Raw genomic sequence first — 21,987 nt, forward strand, 5'->3', positions numbered from 1 at the left:
CTAGACTGCAGCTAAATGTTGAAAACTTCCAGATGCAAGTTGTCAAAATTTTATATTTTCCATAGATAAGTGTGATTATTGAAGAATAAACACCCTATCATTTTCAAAAACCACCTAAAGGAGAAAGGAAAATAATACTCCTATGTTGGCTTTTCAAAATTGTATATCTGAATAATGTAAAGAAAATAAAATAGGATATCAAATCGGTGAAGAATAAAGTGCTTCAAAATGTACTTAAATGAACATGGTAGAAAATATGTTCATAGATAGTGATATTTCATCTTCGAAATATACTCAGTAACAAATCTCTTTAATCAACTCTTCTCTTGATTCAGGGGAAAAAAAGGGTTAGTGGGAGAGATGACAGAATAGGGAGTTCTGGAAATATGGAGACTTCTGTTTTAGTGAAGTAAGTAAGCTTTAACTGTTTTTCAATTATGTTTATACTTATGCTGGGTCAGCCTTGAAAATATTTGTAGGAAATTTTGAAAGTTTCCCTAACTCTTTTCCCATGATAAAAATAATATAGAGGAAGAGTTGAATTGAACTTTCTTCACAGCATGCTGAAGAATGTCTTCTGCAACATTGATCAGATCACAGAACCCTTATTTAAATACAAATTAAGCTAATTTTTTTGCCCTTTAAAGATTTCAAACTACAGTTCTTGGCTGTAACACAATAACATTCTAATAATTTTCTATTGTCTCTTACCATACTTTATGTGTACTTTTCCTTTTGTTTGTTTGAGAGAACGTCTCAAAGAGATGAGAGAGAAGGGTTTTGAGGAGGGTGATGAAATAATGAAAACTGTTTATTTCCTTTCTAAGTACAGATACCCTTGAGTTGGCAGAGGTAACAGTGAGGCCTGGATGGGAGGAATTGTTCTCGGCTTTCATTTCTAGTGGTTTGAAAGGAAATTCAACTCTTCTCATAACTATGAGGATTAAGGGGATTTCTGGTGTTGGGAGAGGTAGGATAAGAGATAGGGAAAAAGATTCATCCCTATACCTTCCTTACAGCTGTCCTCTGACTTTCTACTAATGATGAAGGTTCACTTAGCTACTAGGGAACCCTTGTGAAAACCCATGGTTGTTAGGTTTGATTAATCATATTCTTTCTACTCTGGAAGAGTAATAAGGAAATACCAACTATAGTGCATTGGACAGAATAGGTGATTTTGGGAAGCAAGATCTCATCCCCTGGCAGGGAAAGCACAATATAGCAGGTATCTTGGCTAAAAACAGGGAGGAGTCACTTTTCCTTTATCCCATGCAGTCTCTTTCTTACAACAGAAGAGTAGGCTTGGCTGACTCTTTGGGAGTAGTGCCTGATGAAAAATTTTTATATATTTGAATTTTCACCATTCATGGAACTGAGATTTGAAAAACGAAAAGAGCATGTGTCAGCTGAGAACTGATACTGAAGGGTTTGCTTTTCAAAGGTATACTGAAAGAGTTGGGAAAAAATAGCTTATTTCTAGTAATAGTGCTTTAAAACATTTAAGTTGTCAGAAACTTGGAAGGGATAAATGCCACTCCTTTGGTGTTATAGAAGCATTTTTCTTTATTCATCATAATTAAAATTTAGTATTATAGAGCCTTTCACAAAATTGGCCCCCTTTTATGGAATTTTGAGGTCCCCTTGTTTTAGAAAAAGCACCTCATTACATTTTGTTTACTTATTTGTTCCAGAAAAATACTGTGTCTTTACTTATTCCTGTAGCTTGAGTCATTGCTCAGTTCTATTTTTTTGTTACCTTCCTTCAGCCCACATTAGTTTGTCTCGTATAAAAGTTAGCAGCTTCCACAAACTGCTAGCGGACTGGTTCTGAGTAAGAAGTGATTGTTCTTGTTCTATACATTCTTGGCGGATGCAGATAGTAAGTAGAAACTGAGTAATTTTTATAGGTGCCTCCCATTAATTTGCCCAGTAATCCTTTAAATACAGCATTGTAATCACCTGACAGTTTTAAAAGAAAAATATTATGCCTCGATACTACCTTCAGAAATTCCTATTTAATCATTCTAAAGTACAGTCTTAAATAAGGAAACAGAAGCACAGAGTATTTAATAACATGCTGAAAATCATTCACTACTGGTATGTAAAGAAACTAGGATTTGACCTCAGGTCTAAGCTCACAGCTTCTGTTCATTGGTTATTTAGAAAATATTTAGAATATTATAGTACCACCATTTTGTCAGTTCCTTAAAAAGGATTTAAAAAAACACATTTTCCTATATTTTTACATATCATATTATTACATCTTACACATACTTTTTCTAAAGGAATTTATGTCAAACTTTATAGAGGAAGTTGGTAGGAAATAAAATCCCTTAGAACCTGCATTTATTTTACCTTATGACCCTTTCTAAACACAATACTAACATTCCATTATATGAAGCTCTCTGAAATGCTTAACTTTTTAGAGCAAAGGGGTGATTAGTGGAAGATAAAACAGTTGTTTCCTATCTCATAACATATGGTAGAAGTGAAGAGATGACTTTCATAATTAGGAATTAATAATTCCAGTTTTTATTTTTGACACATAAAAGTATGGGTTTCAGTGGACTCTGAACATTTGAATAACAATAGAGGTAGTTTTTTATAACTAGCCTTTTAAATATGAATGCGAATTGAGCTTATGAGAATGGTTTTTACAGTCTGTAACCATATGTAACCCTGTTCTCCGACCTCTCCCTTTATCTCCTCTCACTCCTATTTATCAGGCTCTGTGCAGTGGGGAAAATGGGCTTATGAGAATGGTTTTTACAGTCTGTAACCATATGTAACCCTGTTCTCTGACCTCTCCCTTTATCTCCTCTCACTCCTATTTATCAGGCTCTGTGCAGTGGGGAAAATGGGACACAGTCTCAGATTTCCACAGCATCATTTAACTCAGTAAAACCAAGTATACCTTCTAGTATCCGAAACCTTATATTTTACATTATACTTACAAGATAGCTAGCTGACAAAACAATTTAAAAATAGCAGACCATGGACAGGTGACAAAACGTCATGCTGGCAGCACCAGACTGCATTAACAAAAATCACCAGATGTCACACACTTGATTCTATTTTCACAGCTGATTAAACAGCAGTATTTATTGGACAAAAGGAAGAAAAAGAAATGGCCTCATCTGAATTTGGAATCAGTTTCTTTTACTGTTATATACTTTCACTCTCCTCCAAAATTCCTTAATAACTGTAAAACGTAAGACATACACTATATTAAGAAAAAAAAAATCAAATCTGGTTTTAGAAGAGAAACCTTCACACATACATACTCCCTAAACTGGAAAACTATAAATCAAAAGGTTAACAGTGCTTATCTTTGGTGGTCTTGTTTTCATTTTTCTGCATTGTCTAGTTTTTGTCAAAATATATTGCATTATAATCTAAACATTAATTTTTGAAGAGGTAAAGAAACTAGCTTAAATAAGCCATAAGTGATTTTACTAAAAAAAAAAAATTGCATTTAGTTAGGGAAAAATTAGATTATATTTAGATAATATGTTCTGATGATCTGGCATTAACCTAGTTTCTTATAAAATCTTTTGTTGCTGACTTTAACCCAGAGATTAGTTGAAATCAAAGAGGCCAACAGATAGGGAGAATACCAGGAAAGGTAAAAAATTTTCTGCTTTTCAGCAATTAGTGATGCCTTCAACCTGCAAAACACTGCCTAAGGCTCTTCTTCTGCAGCATCTTAAGAAAGAGGGGTTAGAAATAATCAGTATAGTATTCCATAAAATAAATAAATAAATTCACACACACACACACACACACACACACACAAAAAAAACCGGGGGTGGGGGGGGGAGAAGACATAACAACTACAGTTCCTTGAAGTTGATACGACAAGCAAACAGAAAGGACATTGTTGGGTGGGAGGGAGGAGAGGGAGGAGGGAGGGAGGTTTCAGTAATGGGCCACAATAAGCAACCACATTGTATATCGACAAAATAAAATTTAAAAAAATAAAAGAAAAGAAAAAATAAAAAAATCAGTATGTATATGGCAAAAAAAAAAAAAATCAGTGTACCATAGAGAATGATAATTAGAAAACGACCAAGCCTCCTTTCAGTTTTATCTTTCCAAGCTGAAAAGTTCTAAAACCTCATGGAAAATGTCGAAAAGGATCCATGTAGGTATGTTCAACTTCTGGAGGACGAAAGGGGCACTGCTTTAAGTTTGGGAAGATAAGTACTTCCAGAACCATATAAAAACTATTATTTGATGTAGTGGTTGTAAACTACATAATTCTTTACCATGGAGTATTGTAGATGTAGGAAATCAAAGAAGTCAAATGAGGATCAACTAAATGTGGGCTGGCTTGATTTCCTTGATGACCCTTCAATATTGTAGGAATATTTAGGGAAAATAGGTAGCCTTTTGGGTACCACACTCTCCTCTAAATATTCCTTGGTCAAAGATTGAAGAGACCCTGTGTATATGCCATTTTCTTAAGTTCTGATGGGCACTGATTTTGAGGTCTTCATGGGTTTTTAGGTAGACTTCCCAGTGATTGGCTATTTACTGTTAAATTTGAATACCCCAAAATATGAAAACTGGTTTAGAGTAAATCACATCTAGTTTTCATGGATGTTAGTATTTGGTGGTAGTTAATCCAGATAAAGTCTTGATTATCTGAAAATAATGAAGGAGAAGACATTGATACAGCTAGCTAAGTGAAATCAGAATACAGATTCTCCCTACTGAGTCAAAGCCTTGTTCTGGTGACAAGTTTTCCCATAATAAGTTCCGATCAAGGTGGTGGTGGGAGATATCCCTCATTGCATATGGTGTAGAGTATAAATTTCAGGGACTCTAAAATGACTTAGGAACTAGAAAAACATAAGGCGTGTAGAGCAATTACATATAGATATGTTAAATGTGTCTTTTAACAATGGGTAGTTTTTGAAACAAACTCCAAATAATTAGCTTCTAGTAAATAGGAAAAGGCCTATGAAATCTATAAAAAAAAATAGGCAATTTTATTTTTTAGATGATTCTTACTAATATGATTTTTCTACAGAAAACATTCTAATCTAAAAAATTTTTACTATATTATAAATGTTAGCAAATAGTCTCCACAAAACAAGAGAGAAATGCCATAGCTTTCTCCTAATAAGGAAGTTTAAAATAATAAAAACTAAAAATAATTTTTACTGAAACCCCTGTAACGCTTTATGGTAAAATTGGAACAGTTTCATCAGAATCCATCAATTTTTGATGATTTTCCTATTCTTAAAACACACACGCACACACGCACATCAATACAAGTGACATTACACTTTTGACAGTTTTGTTTTTTTTCCTACCTTTTAATATGAATAACCTTTCATAAATTACTATGACCTGAGAGTTTTTAAGAAATTAGGATGGCCTTATGTAGGCAAAAACTTGATTTATCTTGGAATTCCTGATTCTCCCTTTGAATTTGAGGCAAATGCTCTGTTTCGTCCACTATGATGCTTTTTTTCTGGGTCAGAAGAGCTTGATGATGTTTGCCTCCAGTCTCGCATAACAGAATTTAGTACAAAATGATGACTGACACTTTTGCAATTATATATAAAACTGTGTTTGTAGTAAAAGTCAGTCACTTTTTCTTTATCTCCAGTTTTCTCTATACCACCCTCCCCCAAAATACTGTTGAGATTTATTTATTCAAACAATGGTAGTGAAATAAAATTAACATTTTTCTGAGAATTTCATAACCCTTGACGTAATTGAACATGAAAACCTTGCAGAGCCAAGTTCATAGATACTAGCTTTACAAAAAGCATTGTTTCAATAAGTTTTATTAAAGGAATTGGTCAGGAAAGCTTACTATGTGCATTTTTTCCATACAAAACTTGATTTAATTTTTCTTTCAATACATCCACCTCCTTGTCCCAAATAATTAATGAAAAAACATACCTAATGTCTGCATCTTCCACTCTTACCCCTGTGGGCCATTAGTTGAAACACCTGATTCCTACTTGTCTTCTTACAGACCAAGGGTTGGCAAAATTTGTGAAGGGCTGATGAGTAAATATTTTAGGCTTTCAGGGCCACATGGTCTCTGTCGCATATTATTACTTTTTTTGTTTGTTTATTTACAACCTTTTGAAAATGTAAAAGTAACTCTTAGCTCAGAGGCATTCAAAAACATGTAGCCAGCCAGTGTTTCCAACTCCTGTTGTTGAAATAAGGATGAAGGTCTGGTGATTAGCATTATGCCCAAGGTCATATAACTAGTTAGTGTTAGGGGCAGCAGCAGAACCCTACATTTTTAGGCCAGTCGTTTTCCCCCCGTTGCATCTGTTATGTAAGTTTTACCATCTTTCTTCTGTTTGCCATCTGATAATTATGTTGCATTTTTGAGCCACTGTGAAATCTCTATTTTTTTTTATTCTCTAAGCTTCAAGTTTATATACTACTTTGAATTTATTTTTTTGCTGCTTGAATTTGAAGGGCAATATGAATGATTATTTAAATAAACTGCTTAATCCAAGGAATTGGCATGTTTAAATTGGAATGTGGGGGATGTGTTAAATTTCAGGCTGTTACAACAGAAGCTTCTTTTATGTTTTGTTTTATTTATTTATTGTTGAGACTTTGGCTTTGTTTTAAGACTTTTCACGTGTATGTTTTATGACTTGATTTAAAAAGTGTTGTAATTGCTTTGGCCTTTGATAGTACTGTTAGAGATTAATCTGTTTTAGCTTTTTGTAATGTTCATATTTTACAATATATTTCAAATGATTACATTAAGCATCATTTTCTTTGTGCTTAAAATAAAATCATTTTATTTTTTAGGGCGCATGGGAATAAATTTCCATCATCCAGGAACAGATAATATTATGGCACTTAACAGTAAGTCTTCATATATAATATTCTATAAAACTAGCAGTCAAGGTTGTAGCATGTGGTTTCTTCTTTCTTAATTGTTCATTACATTTCAGCCTTCTACTGAATGCAGTATAGATCATTATTCTATATTAGTGGTTCTCAAAGTGTGGTCCCAGGACCAGCAGCATCAGCATTGCTTGGACACTTAACTAAAAATGCAAAATCTCAGGCCCCACTACAGACCTACTGACTCAAAAACTTTACAGATGGGTCCCAGAAATCTTAGAATTAACAACTCCTATAGGTGATTGATATTGGTAATAGATGCAGGCTAACGTTTGATAATTGCTGCTCTATACCAGGATTGGCAAACTACAGCCCCATAAGCTAAATCTGGCCCACTACCTGTTTTTGTAAGTAAAGTTTTATTAGGACATAGCCACATTCATTCATTTATGTGTGGATTATCTATGGCTGCTTTTGTGCTACAAAGGCAGAGCCCAGAAAGCCTAAGCTTATTTACTGTCTGGCCCTTTACAAGAAATGTTTGCTGTGAGCCCTGCTCTATACCACTGGGTTGGGGGAACAAAGGAGGGAGGTGAAGGGAGAGAGGGAGTGGAGTAGAGAATGTGAATGAATAAATCAACTTATTTATACATAACTCAGAAATTTCTCATTGTGGTAGATAGCTGACAGATGTTTCAAGGTGAACATCCAGGAGTCTTCCATTAGTGGAATTTGTGTGGTATAGATGTCAACAGCTTTGCAGGTTAGAAATGGTTTTGTCAGTGTAATTGTTGGATCAAGCTCTGGAGCATCAAAAATTTACTAACCAGGAAGTCATTGGATTAACTAACACTGGAAGAAATGTCTGGTTGGCATCAGCTCTTTTTTGTAGTGTCTATGATCAAATAGCCTTGTAGAAGAACAGTCTAAATGGAAATTGTCCATTGTCAGGAGGATGTATACAACCATTGAATCTCTTGGGATTTTTTTTCTCCTCTAGCAAATGAGTGATAATCAGATTGGCCCCTCTCATCCTCCCAGGTATATAAGGGTACTTCAAAAAGTTCATGGAGGGCCGGCCTGGTGGCGCACTGGATAGTGCGCCGCTTGGGAAGCGCGGCGGCGCTCCCGCCCGAGGGTTCGGATCCCACATACAGACCGGTTCCCACTCAGCGAGCGAGGCGCGGGAGCAACACCGAGGGTTGCGATCCCGTTGCCGGTCCCCGGTCCGGTACGGGGGCAACACTGAGGGTTGTGATCTGTTGCCGGACACGGAAAAAGACAAAAAAAAAAAAAGTTCATGGAAAGATTCATGTTATCTTTTAATTCTATTTTTCCAAGAACTTCCTGAAGTACACTCGTACAAGCTGACTCTTGATATACATGGGAGACATACTGGGTAAATCTAGGATTGTGTACGATATTATTCCTTTCCCTCTTGCTTGAGCAAGGATACCATTGGACAGATGGTCCAATTAAAGTACCATTGGACAGATTTCCTTAGGACAGACTTCAGGTTATCTCTAAAATATATTTTTCACATTTCCTTGGTGCTGACATGTAGCTTACCTATGAGTGAGCACTGCTGAGAACCACTGGCAGTGCTTGATGATGCAGCTCCTAAGCCACTCCATGCATATTTTTTTCTAGATAGCTAGTATCCCCTCCTTTGGTGGGTCTTGGAGACAATAAAAATTCAAAATTTCCACCTCTAATTTTCTAATATCTAAAAGAAAAGTCACTTTATTTTTTATTTTTTATTTTTTTTGTCTTTTTGTCTTTTTTTTCCATGTCCGGCAATGGATCGCAACCCTCAGTGTTGCCCCCGTACCGGACCGGGGACCGGCAACGGGATCGCAACCCTCGGCGTTGCTCCCGTGCCTCGCTCAGCCAGTGAGCGGGAACCGGTCTATATGTGGGATCCGAACCCTCGGCGGGAGCGCTGCCGCGCTTCCCAAGCGGCGCACTAGCGCAGTGCGCCACCGGGCCGGCCCCAAGAAAAGTCACTTTAAATTTAGATTTTGCTACCTCTAATTTTTTTCTAGTGGGATGGGAATAAATAAACATGCCTTACTTGCTAAGCTTCGGCAGTAATTAATTGTGCAAAGACTTCAGTTAGATGATGGGATTTAGAATTGAATGTAAAAGAAAAGAACAGTATGGTAGTGTGTTTGCCTGAAGGAATAAATGTGTTATCTGAGAAAAGGCCTAATTTGACATGATGTGAGAGTCCTCTTCTGCAAGAGGAAGAGGATTTAATTTGTGATTTTTCTGTGTAAAAAATGAAGCTAAAAGACATTTTTCTTTTTAAAAGTTTTTGATTCTCTTTGATTTGATTTTCTTTAATTCTCTGCTTTTCAATAAGAAATTTTATATATGCTCTTTCTATTTAGTGCGTATTCCATAAATTCCTTTTTTGGCCTCAATTTTCTCATCTGTGACAGAAGGGGACTGATTAGGTAATCTTAATGATTGCTTTCCACATGAAGATTCTGTGATTCTGTAATTTTTTTTTTTTTTTAAGACGCCAGTAAGGGGATCTTAACCCTTGACCTAGTGTTGTCAGCACCACACGCTCCGAAGTGAGCGAACCGGCCATCCCTATATGGGATCTGAACCCATGGCCTTGGTGTTATCAGCACCACACTCTCGCGAGTGAGCCACGGGCTGGCCCCTGTAATATTTTTTAAAGTACCAAAAAGGTCATTTTGCTGATATCTATGTCAGACGTTGATGAGTTACACATAGTTGCAACATGATAGGCAGACATCAGAGTGTGTCAGTCTTCAAATGGCTCTGTGGGCGCTGTCCAGGGCGCTGTCCTGTTGGCTCCTAAGAATAAACCATAAAAATGACCAGTTTGATATTTACATTACTTACCATTGGTTTTCTTGCAAAGTTGACTCCAACTTGAGATGATCAGAATAAAAATCGGGCGCTGTCCAGGGCGCTGTCCTGTTGGCTCCTAAGAATAAACCATAAAAATGACCAGTTTGATATTTGCATTACTTACCATTGGTTTTCTTGCAAAGTTGACTCCAACTTGAGATGATCAGAATAAAAATATCCTCCTTGGTAGATACTTGTGGGACCTGCAGGCTTTGACAAGTTTGCTGTGATACAGCTTTTTTCCCCACCCTTTTGTATAGTATAACAAACCATCTGGATGTGCAAACACACTTGTGTATTTTTTGTCTTCCTTTTTATGCCTACCACTTGTTGGCCCGACAGTTATTGTCCTGTGACTGGTCTGTCCTCCTTTTCTCTCCATTTTCATATAGGAATAATTGAGATGAAGTCACAAATTGCTGAAAATTTATTGATTCAGAATTTGTGATTATTGGTAGGGATTAGGTTAAGGTTGAACTGTATTTTCAGAAAAGAAGGGACTGGCTAAGAAAATTAAAGAGAACTGAGGCAATGCTTTAATCTTTTTCAAAAGGAAATGTGAGTCAGTTGTAGTTCCTTTTTTCTTATCCTTTTTAAAAATCCTTTTTTCTCTACAAAATCCATGCTTACTCTCTACATAAAAAAATCTTCCATCCTTCTTTTAACTCTTTGACCTCACTAAAACCTGAATCTCTCCTGAAGATTCCATGTTCTCAGCTCTTCTGAATTGATGGGAAGGACAGAAATGCATGATGAGCATTCTTACTTCTCAGTACTACTTCTCATCTTTGAATGAGCCAGTTTACCATTTTTTGGTGTTCCTAGTGCATGCCTTCCAGTTATACTTTTCTTTGAGAATCACCACTGCTGATAATGTCATCTAGAAGACAGAAAAAGGAGCTTGGGAGAAGAGGATAGGATACCAACTATGGGAAAACAAATTGGAGTTACTAGTAAACCTATAGACATTTAGGTTGTGGAAAGACTTTACGTTGTATAAAGCCAAAGAGAACTGATTTTCTTTTTAAGACCATGAATCTAGTAAAAATTAGCAAGCCAACCTTTGGAGAGGAACCTGAGAGACACGTTTAAATTTCAGCCTTTCTCAAAAATATTAGGTCTTCAAGTACTGTAGAATATAGAAAGGGCGGTGGTAGAAAGAAATGCTAATCCATTAGTAAGACCTACCACTTGTCCAGTATTTCCAAAATAAAGTTAAGTCTGAAACAATGTACCCCTTCCACTTAAACAGATAATATATATTTTTTAACTTTTTAATAATTCTTCCCATGAAACATCTTCTTCACTCTTACACCAAAAACACTGAAAGTTTGCATAATGTAATTTTATTTTTTCTGCTGAAGACAGAAAGAGGCTGCTGAGAGTGCTTCTAGCTATGTATGTTGTAGTTGTAGTGGTTCTATCAGACATATTTTTCTAAGATTAATCATGTTTGCGTTTTTGTTTTTTTCACTCCAGGTGTAGTGTTTGTTTAGCATTTGTGGTCTTGTATAGCATTGTTGCCAGACCAGGTGATTTTTTTCCTATTATGTTGATCTTCAGAAAAGAATATTGGTGCTTCTATGATTGGTCAAATGAACCAAAGTTGTGGTGAAATTAATGTTCAAAACCAGAATGCCTGGTCTCAATTTATTCCAAGTGATACCACTGCTGAGTATATCCATTTATTCCTTTTGACTGGTCAGCTCCTCTTTTTCCAAGCAGAAAATGGGCTTGGGAAAACAGACAAATATCAGAAAGTTGTTTGATGAGTACAAGATGAGAAATAGAGGGCGTAGTATGGCTTAAGGGATAGTATCATTCAGCTCCAAAGAGGCATCTTCCAAGCAGACTGAAAGGCATATGAAACCTGAAGATGCGGGCCGGCATCTTCAGGTTTAAAATTTTAATACCTTAAACAAACCAAAGAGACATTCACTTGCTTGAGAAGCTCTGAGGTCATTGATAGTTAAACAACTTACACAGAGCTGATGTACCAAGAAACTTGGAACTTTAGGTTATACCATATTCCACATTTTTCTTCTTAGTAATGCCTTGAAAATATGGAAGGTTTTGCTTATATTTCTGTTTGAATTGAGGGCTGCCAGTGCCTTTGTTGAATCAAAAGAGGAAATGTGAAAGGGGATTGGTATGAACATTTGTGTTGGGCAGAGACTCCTGTGTGGCTGCAGAGCTTCCTCTTCCCCCTCCCTTTCATGCTCTGCTGGGAGTGTACTCCTTGGGGAAAGGCTCAGCTGAGAGGAAGTGGCAGAGAGGGAGCTGAACACATGACCCATTTATGCCAGAATGGGAACAGAGCCAGCTTTGCTAGAATTCCAAATGGAATTTTCCAAAATTTGAAGAGCACGTTGTTATTTCTGCTCACTGTGAATAGATATAAGTAAATAATTTCTTAGCAGTGTAATAAGTCAGCAAAGGAACTATTTTGGGATTCTCAGATTAAAGACATTTTCTTTAAGAATTTTGAACTTTTGAAGACAAGATTCAGTGCTATTGTTTCTATCTGAACAGATTTAGAAGCAAAATTAGTATACAGTTGTGATATGAATACATTGTGAATGATGACTAATTATTCTCAGATTAAAGACATTTTCTTTGAGAATTTTGAACTTTTGAAGACAAGATTCAGTGCTATTGTTTCTATCTGAATAGATTTAGAAGCAAAATTAGTATACAGTTGTGATATGAATACATTGTGAATGATGACTAATTAAAAAATGAAAAATAGTAATTAGAGGTATATGTAATGTTCTGTGACTTTAAAGTACTCAAATTTCAAACTATTTTGGATGGATGCTGTACACGAACATGGTAAGGGACCTAAGAGATTGCTGTTTTGTTTTGCCCTTCTCATTTTCAGATGGGGAGGCTGAGGTTCAAGAGGCTATGTGAATTGGCTAGGGTGATGTGATGGAGCCAGGAGCAGAAGTTCCTGCCTCCAGGTTGAGGGTGGTAACTTTTGCTTTAAATGCTTAATTGTTAAGAGTGGTTGTATTATTTTATTATTACTTTAACACAAACATGCAAATTCAGTGTCTTTGGGAAAATATTTTTCTGTTACTACTTGTCACCCTGTTTATGCTCTGATTAGTAAATTCTCTTTTCCTGAAAAATAGGACAGCAGAAGGCCTGATTCTGAACACTGTAAATAAGTGAAGTCTGAAATATTCTTGACTGTCTTTATTGGATTATGGAAGAAGTTCCCTGTGTGTGTGAATATGTTTAAAGTGAAAGGAGTTGAATGGTTTCAACCCAACAATAAAGATGAAGGAAACAAAAGTTACTTTTCCTTGTTGACTTACCTGTTTTCTCTACTCATAAAGGCAGCAGAAGCTGGATTTCATTTACAGCACTTACCACACTTGTAGTTAGCTACTTAAAGTTGGTGTTTCTCTTTAATATGTAGGCTGTGAGAGGGCAGAGCCTAGTTTTTATTCACAGCTGGTGTCTGGCTTCAAGTAAAATGTCTGGCTCACTGAGTAGGCACTCAATATGGGAGACCAGATAGAGGGAGGGAGGGAGAGAGGGAAACATATCTTAAAGTTGGTGTTTCTCTTTAATATGTAGGCTGTGAGAGGGCAGAGCCTAGTTTTTATTCACAGCTGGTGTCTGGCTTCAAGTAAAATGTCTGGCTCATTGAGTAGGCACTCAATATGGGAGACCAGATAGAGGGAGGGAGGGAGAGAGGGAAACATATCTCAGTGAGACTGAAAAACGCAGTGTAACAGTGTTAGAGAATATCCAGTCCACCTTAATTCCTTCCTAAAAGATTTGCTCGAACTCTTCTTTTGAAATATGGGAATAACATATATGGATCTAGCAAGTAACATTTTACAAAGTGCATTCACAGACCTCTGTGCTTTTGTAATGCTTACTATGGTTTGCCAGGACATGGTCAAAACCTTTTCTTGAGCACCAATTTTACTGAGGGTTATTCTCTTATCCCAAACAAAACATGGCTATATGATAGAGTAGTGTGTGAAACTGAAATGAAATTTTAAGATAAAGCTAGAGACTTCACAGGGTTTTCGAGATCTCTACAAGTTTTAAGAGTGCTCCATGGTTTGTTTTCCTCTGCCACTGTGGCACTTTGATAGAAAACTTGAGAATAATGTTCCTTTATTTCATCTTTATTGCAACCCTGTTAAAACATGGCAATGTCTTCATTTTCTAAAAAAGGTAAGCAACTTGCTGATGTCATGCAGCCAGCAAATAGCCATCTAAGGCTTAGACACTTAGATTATTCTGCCAACCAGTCCCTTAATCCAGTGTGATTTTTACTTTTTGGGTTTTCCCAGAAAGGTCACTCAGGTTTTGTTTAACTCTTTTATAACAATTAACTAAGTAATACTTTATTTATTATGGAGAATCAGTACACTTCTAAAAGTGATCAGTTTTACTTTCAGAACATAGTCCCGTTTGTTAGCAGTGGGGATTTTAACCACACTTCCACTCAAGCCTTTAGTACATGCAGAATGGATGTCTGAGACTTGAATAAAGGAAAACGTGGTGTGCAGATGGTTCCTAGATAAACTTCAGTAGGTGAAGCTTTGCTTTCTTTTATTACCATCTACACACACATACACGTGTGTTACCTGACTAAAGTTTTTTTTCAGCCTAATATAGTAGAAATAGTGCAGTTGGGGGTGTGGGGGTGGCAGACAGATCTGAATTTAAATCCTGAGTCCATCATTTACTTGGTAGGTGACCTTGGGAGAAGTTACCTGTGTCTTTATTTTATTTATTTTTTATGATTTTGCTGGCAGTTTTGCACTCTTTTTTATTATTATTACTATTTTTAAAAAATTTATTTTTAATTAGCATATTCATGTTACAAATCATACTTATTCCTTATGCCCCTTATCCAATCTCTCCCCTTCCCCCTCCCCTCACCCCCTCCCCCATCTAATAAACATAGCTTTGTTCTCTCCATCTGACTCTTTTATTTTAAATGGGCATATTAACCCCTCTTTACAATGGCAAGGTTAAGTGTGTAATGCTCCTATCATCATATCTCACAAGAAACACACACCAAACAAATGTTAGTCTCTGCTCCTTCCCTCTCCTACCCCCCACTTCCTTTTGATTTAAGTATATAATCCCAACTATACAATCAATAGCTTGAACTTACATTTTAGACAAGATGGGAAGAATAATAGTAGATGGAAATGGATGATGGGGCTAAGGGGTTTCCTAGGGAATAGAGGAGATTAGATGTCAGGATGTGCAGGTATCAAGATTCTTATACTGTCTGGATAGGTGCTTATATTATGATGATACTATTAGAAGAGTGGAGTGAATTGGGATGACTGGAATGTATGGGTCTGATATGTGGAACAGTGGGTATAAGGATCTGAAAGATGGTTAGGGTCAGATGGTGAAGGGCCTTGGATGTTTCATGAGAAGCTTGGACAGATCAGTGTTGTCTCAGTGGGAAATTAGGTTTATCCAAAGGCGAATGTTCAGGCTGATATGGGATATGGAAAACCACTTCTTATGAAGAATATATAAATTTATTGCACAAAAGAGAAAAACAGAGATAAAGTAATGGTGCCCAAATAAAAGTGGAATTAGGTTGGGGTCTGTGGGTAAGGATAACAGACAGGCAAGTGTAAGAAAGAACTTTCTAACTAATAAGAGTTGTCCTACCATGGTGTATAGATATTTAGCTTTCCAGTTGTGTTCTATAGAACCCCAGTGTCCAAGAAGGTACTTGAATGACTACTGTAGGGGGAAAATACCTGACAGGTGGGATTCTGGGTCCCTGCCCTACTTCAACCTAAATATCCCTGCTCTAACATCTGGTATTTGTTGAGGGAGGGAGGGCTCTGCTACTTAGAAAGAGATTTGATAAAACACACTGGAATAGGCTGGAGAGGCTTGAATGAACCTCCTTATTATTATTTTTTTTAACCTCATAATACCTTTATTAAGATATTCTAGCAGGACCAAGTAAGAAACCTTTGTATTAGTTACACAAATAATTTCTGTTTTGATCAGGATATCTGTAGGTTCCCTATAACATTTTGTAAACAAGCAAGCAGAATATTTCAAACATTTAGTTGTTTAGAATGTGGGATATAGTTTCATATGTTATTAGTGACAACTAGATTTTCTGACTGATCCACAAAAACACCTATTTTAATTCATAAAATAACTGTTGTAAGTGTAATGATTAGTAGGAAATGATAGTGTAGTGGTAGTAATAATGAAAACAAAAAGAAAATTGGAGGGAGAAGTTCTTTTGTTAAATCTTGGATTATGCTGTTGAAAAACAGGATGATGGAATTTGTGGAAATTCTGAAAGGCATTTCTGGGTACTTTCAGGGACTTTATACGTTTGAAGTACTGATTCTTCAATCTTAATGGTTAAGTGTAAGTGTTTTTCAAATGTCTACCAACTGGTGAATGAATAAATTGTGGTATATCCATACTACTCAGCAATAAAAGGAAACAAAATATTAGTACATATAAAAATATGGATGAATCTCAAAAACACTATGTTAAGTGAAGTCAAACATTGATTTCTTTTATATGAAATTGTAGAAAAGGCAAACCAAAATATAGTACAGAAGGCAGATTAATGGTTGCTGGAGTTAATCTGCAATAGGGCACAAGGAAATTTTTAAGTTGATTAACTGTTTTTATCTTGATTATTATGGTGGTTACATGGCCATATATAATTATCAAAATTGATCAGACTGTATGCTTAAAGTGGATGAAGTTTATTGAATGAAAATACAGTACAATATCTCAACTTAAAATAAAAAAAGAATAAGTGCTTTAGAGCCAGACTAGACCTGGATTCAGTCCCAGTTCTGCCACTTAGAAGCTGCATAACCTTGGGCTAGTCATCCTTTCTGGACCTTGTTTTCCTATCTGGAACTATGGATAATGATAGTTCCTTTATGCATTAGATGAGACATGTTAAGTATTTAGAATATAGTGCCCAGAGCATGATAAATTATCAGTAGGTTATTATTTTATTTTGCTTTATGATATTCCTTCTTTATAAGTCTCTCGGTGATGCTAGTATTATGCTTGTCAGTCATTAGTGTTACTTTTTAGGTTTGCAAATGGAATGAAAAGATGACTTTCCTGAGAAAAATGGGTAAGAGTGAAAGAGAGAAGGGAAGGAAGAAGGAGTTTAAAACGTCCAAATAGTTAATGTGAATGTAGAATATGAGAATGTATCCCATCCCTTCAGGCATCAATTTTACCTGCTGCGTTAATGTTTACGGAGATATTGATCTTAATCATTGGGCTAAAAGTATCTTATCTGCTGTTATAAAGAAAAGGACATAGGAGGAGCATTTAGGGACAAACCCCACCAGTACTGCTCTTTGGGACTTTACAATCTAATGAGGGAAAGGGGACATTTTGGCCCTAACTTTAAGATTTTAACCCATCTTAGGTGGAATTTTTTGCATGACTAATAGTCAGATGGAAGCTGGAAGGGAACATTAGATGTTTGGATCTAATTTAATGTTGCCTACAGAAATGGTGATTCAAAAAATAAGTTTGCAAGGTGTTCTAAAAAAACTGATTTTATTACAAGGAAAGTAATTAAGTAACAAGTTGTCCTTACAGTGACTTTTAATAGTCTTGTCAAATATTTCCATGCCAGTTAGTAAGATGTTATCCTAATGTCTTTTGATCTTCATTCCTTTTTCGTCAGGCCCAGCATCCCAGCAGCTCTATGTAGGTTTTTAAAAAGGCATGCGCTGCCTTTGATCTACAACAGAGTGAATCTCTCTCTCTCTCTTCCTACCTACACCTCTGTCTTCCTTCCTCTTTCCCTCTCCCCTCCTACCGCCCACCTCCTCTCTGTTCTTCTTTCCCTTCCTCTTCCCTCCTCCTTTCACCTCTCCTCCATTTCTCTCTCTCACCCCACTCTTTTTTTTTCTTGGTTTTTGGCAGCTGGCCAGTAAAAGGATCCAAACCCTTAACCTTGGTGTTATCAGCACCAACTCTCTAACCAAGTGAGTTAACTACCAGCCCACTCTTTCCTGCTCACTGGCTGAGCACGGTGCCGGCGCAACACCGAGGGTTGCGATCCCGTTGCCGGTCCCCAGTACAGGCGTGACACCGAGGGTTGCCTCTATGATGGAATCTGTATATGATGTTACTTAGCTTAGAGAGACTTCCTCAAATTCAGATGAATCCACGTAGCAGACGCATTAGTGTAGATTTAAAAACCAGATTAGCAGTTTGGCAATTTCTTCCAAATTAAACATGCTCTTACCATATGATCCAGAATTGCACTCCTTGGTATTTACCCAAAGGAGCTAAAAACATATATTGACACAAAAACTTGCATCTGGATGTTCATAGTAGCTTTATTTATATTTGCCAAAACTTGGAAGCAACCAACATGTCATTCGATAGGTGAATAGATAAGTAAACTGTGGTGCATCCAGATTACGGGATGTTATTCAGTATTAAAAGGAAATGAGCTATCAAACCATGAAAAGACATGGAGGAAACTTAAATGTATATTATTAAAGTGAAAGAAGCCAATCTGAAAAGCCTTTTTACTCTATGATTCCAACAAATGACATTTTGGAAATGGAAAAACTATGGAGACATTAAAAAGATCAGTGCTTTCCAAGGACTAATGGGGAGGGAAGATGAATAGATGTTGGCACAGAGGATTTTTAAGGCAGTATAACTACTCTGTGTGATATTATAATGGTGGACGCATGTCATTATATATTTGTTAAAACCCATAGAATGTATACCATCAAGAGTGAACCATAATGTAAACTGTGGACTTTGGGTGATTATGATGTATCAATGTAGGTTCATCACTTGTAACAAATGTACCACTCTGGTGGGGGATATTGATAATGGGGGAAGCTATGCATGTGTTGGGGTAGGGAGTATATGAGAAATCTCTATACTTTCCTTTCAATTTTGCTGTGATCCTAAAAATACTCTAAAGAAATAAAGTCTTAGAAAAACAAACAACAGTTCCCTGGGGTTGGCTCACTGGGTGAGCGTGGTGCTGACACCAAGTCAAGGGTTAAGATCCCCTTACCGGTCATCTTTTTTAAAAAAAAAAAAAAAAAAAAAAAAAAAAAAAAAAAAAAAAAAAAAAAAAAAAAAAAAGCAGTTCCCTGGGGGAATTATATGTATAAGAGTGAGCCATTTAAAACCTAGTGCAGGCCAAGGGATAAGGACTAGCAGATGATCCATTTTAGTGTTGCCTCATATGCCCATCAAAACATGACCATTAACATGAGAGTGCCATTCACATTTGAACGTGTAAATCTATTTTTGTAATAACTCTTGCATTTCCTACTGCAAAATACATATGCCTTTTTATATTTATTCTGATGGATTAAAAATATCTTTTTTTTTCAGTTTTGGATTATTCAGGTTTATGATTTCAAAGCTACAAAAACTGTTAGCACTTTGGATTTACTGCATTAATTTTATAACCAGTAAATCAATCTAAAATGTTTGTAGTGTATTGTTTTTAACTGTTTATTCAAGAGTAACATACATTCCAAACAGTGCACAAATCAAAAATATATGCTTAATATATAGCTAGATATAGTGTCACAAATTGAGCATACCCATGTAACCAGTAACCAGATCAAGACCAAAAAAAATTTTCAGTACCCCAGAAGCTTCTCTCGACTCCCCTCTAGTTACTATCCCTAGGCAAGGGTAAAAATTACGCTGACTTCTAAAAGTTGGATGTAATTTTCATGGGATCTAAATTGTAGGGCCGGCCCGGTGGCGCACTGGAGAGTGCGCTGCTTGGGAGTGCGGCGGCGCTCCCGCCGAGGGTTTGTATCCCATGTGGAGACCGGTTCCTGCTCACTGGCTGAGCGCGGTGCCGGCGCAACACCGAGGGTTGCGATCCCGTTGCCGGTCCCCAGTACAGGCGTGACACCGAGGGTTGCGATCCCGTTACCGGTCAGTAAAAAAAAAAAGACAAAAAAAAAAGGGAAAAAAAAATTGTTTAATATATATGAAACAATAACATAATTTTATCTGTAAGGAAGGTGATAATTGAGAATTGGGAATTAAAGTTCTTGGAGGAAGTAGACAGTACGTTAAAAGAATATTGCATCCTGTTATATCTGGTATAAATCCAGCCTAGCATAAATAGTATATTGTAAAGATGGGATTAGTCACATTACTCCCTTTTTTTCTATGTGGGATCATTTTGTGCTGGCTCATGTAAATTTATGTATTCAATATTCTTTCTTATTTAAAAGTCATATTTGTTCTCAGGGGAAAGCACTACTTTTGTACTCCCACATTTCCCTCCTTGGTGCTCATTTAATTACCTGTCTCTTAAGGGAAAAGTTTGACTCTAATTAGACTATTTGCAAACAGCCCTCATCTGAGCAACTTGATCAAATTTAAACCACTAACAGAATTGGCCAACATTCTAAAGGCCATCAAGGCATATATTACTCCCTCCCTTGATTGTGCACTAGGACATTAAGCCGTATTTGTTGAGTACCAACTTGGTATAGAGCATTCTGCCAGGTGCATTAGAGGATATTAAAAGGAGTGCGAGATATGGTCTTTGTCCCCTAGGAATTTAACAGCACATTGAGGTGGTTAAGTGTACACTCTGGAGCCAGAGTTTTTAGATTCATATTCCAAATCCGTCACTCCCTAGTTGTTTGATTTTGGACAAGATACTTCTTTCTGTGTTCCATTTTCCTCATCTTAAAAAAAGAGGCTAATAAGAATACTTATGTCATAAAGTTATAGGGTGTGTTAAATGATATTAACACATGTGAAGCATTTTGAATGGTTCCTGGCATGTAGTAAGTACTTATTAAGTTTTAGCTGCTATAATAATCATCACCATAGGGATCATAGATAATATACTGAAATGAGGACCAAGGCAGCACAAAATTAAATTTCACAATGAGTGATGAAAACAAGTCTAAGCATCTCAGATCACTAAATTGGCTGCCTATCTCTCTGATGTCAAAATCCTTAGGCTTCATGAACCAATTTACAGTCTTTGTTCAGAAATGGAAAAAGAGAAGAGTCTATAAAAATCATGAACTGTTTAAGAAGCTTTGATTAAAACCCCAAGTAGATTTTTTTGTAACTCTTCGCCTTTCCCCAATTCAAGATGCTCCTCCCTACCCCCCATACCTGTCTAGATCTGTTCACTTCATGTTCTATATTACCTGAATGTTCAGCAGTTGAACAGTACTCTCATTTATCCTTTAGGGGTGTTAAGGTTTGATGAGTCATTTGAACCTTAGGATTGCAATCAAATTCTTTTTCATTGAGCATCTGGCCAGAAATCAGATATAATGAAAAAAATGGAATTTGTTATTTGGGAGAAAAATGAGTAATTTTGAAATACAGAATGTTTTATTTTCCCTCTCAACAGAGGTTTTTCAGTAGGGTGTCAGGCAGCATGACATCATTGATGATGAGAGGAAGGGACAGAGGCAAATAATAGGATGTCAAAATTTATTTCATCTCTTTTTAAGTGTTGTCTATTAGTATTAATTCATCCATGTTATTATGGATGAAGCAAACTGTTTTGGGGTCAAGCTAGGAAACTACCATTTATTATATTTTATGTGGGGGGATGAATTGCAGGTTTCAAATAATGAAAAATATAAATTAAATTGTTTTTTGTAATACATCCCCTTTGTATATGATGTAAACAGTAACAATTATATAAATTTAGAAGAGATTTTTTTCATTGAGGGTTGTAGTACAGAAGGGGGTCAGGGATTAGGGTTTGAACTAAATAATCCCTTTTAATATATTTAAGTAGAGGGAAAGTGAGGTTAAAGGTTTGGAAGCGAGGGTGAGTATGATGTCTGAGGAAGAGTGGAAAGTAATTGATGAAATTGGCCAAGTGGTATTTCAACTCTCTGGTTGAAACGTCTGCATTCTTTTCCTAGGGGAAAAATAGTTTTATTTAATGCTTACTATCTTCTACTGCAAATGTAACCCCAAAATATCCTCCTTTTTTAGTATAAGCTAATTTTATGGTATTTCATGCTTTAAAAAATGGATTAAAGTTCTCGTTTATTTTTCTAGAGCCTAAGGTTCCAAATTTGAGAAATTTTCTTTTGTGAAAAATCATTAGATGACAGGATCTCAGAGATATATGATGCCACAGTCTAGCTCTATTAAACATTGTAACAATGCATTCTGTAGGTCTTGAGTTTTGGAGGGGAAGAAAACCTTCAAAGCACTCTATTATTAAGCATGACCTGGGATGGATCCACT

The 21,987-nt window shown here is 36.4% G+C and overlaps 1 protein-coding gene across 1 annotated transcript in view; it reads left to right on the plus strand.

The window, feature by feature from the left end:
* Positions 1 to 21,987, plus strand: part of CPEB3 (cytoplasmic polyadenylation element binding protein 3) — a 126,265-nt gene that overhangs the window by 44,162 nt on the left and 60,116 nt on the right. Inside the window, exon 4 of the mRNA XM_008581608.1 lies at positions 6,802 to 6,858. Coding sequence (XP_008579830.1) covers positions 6,802 to 6,858 — 57 coding nt within the window. The remainder of the gene's footprint in view (positions 1 to 6,801; positions 6,859 to 21,987) is intronic.

The sequence above is a fragment of the Galeopterus variegatus genome, unplaced genomic scaffold, assembly GCF_000696425.1.
Source record: "Galeopterus variegatus unplaced genomic scaffold, G_variegatus-3.0.2 Scaffold2402, whole genome shotgun sequence".
In the NCBI taxonomy this organism is placed as follows: Eukaryota; Metazoa; Chordata; class Mammalia; order Dermoptera; family Cynocephalidae; genus Galeopterus; species Galeopterus variegatus.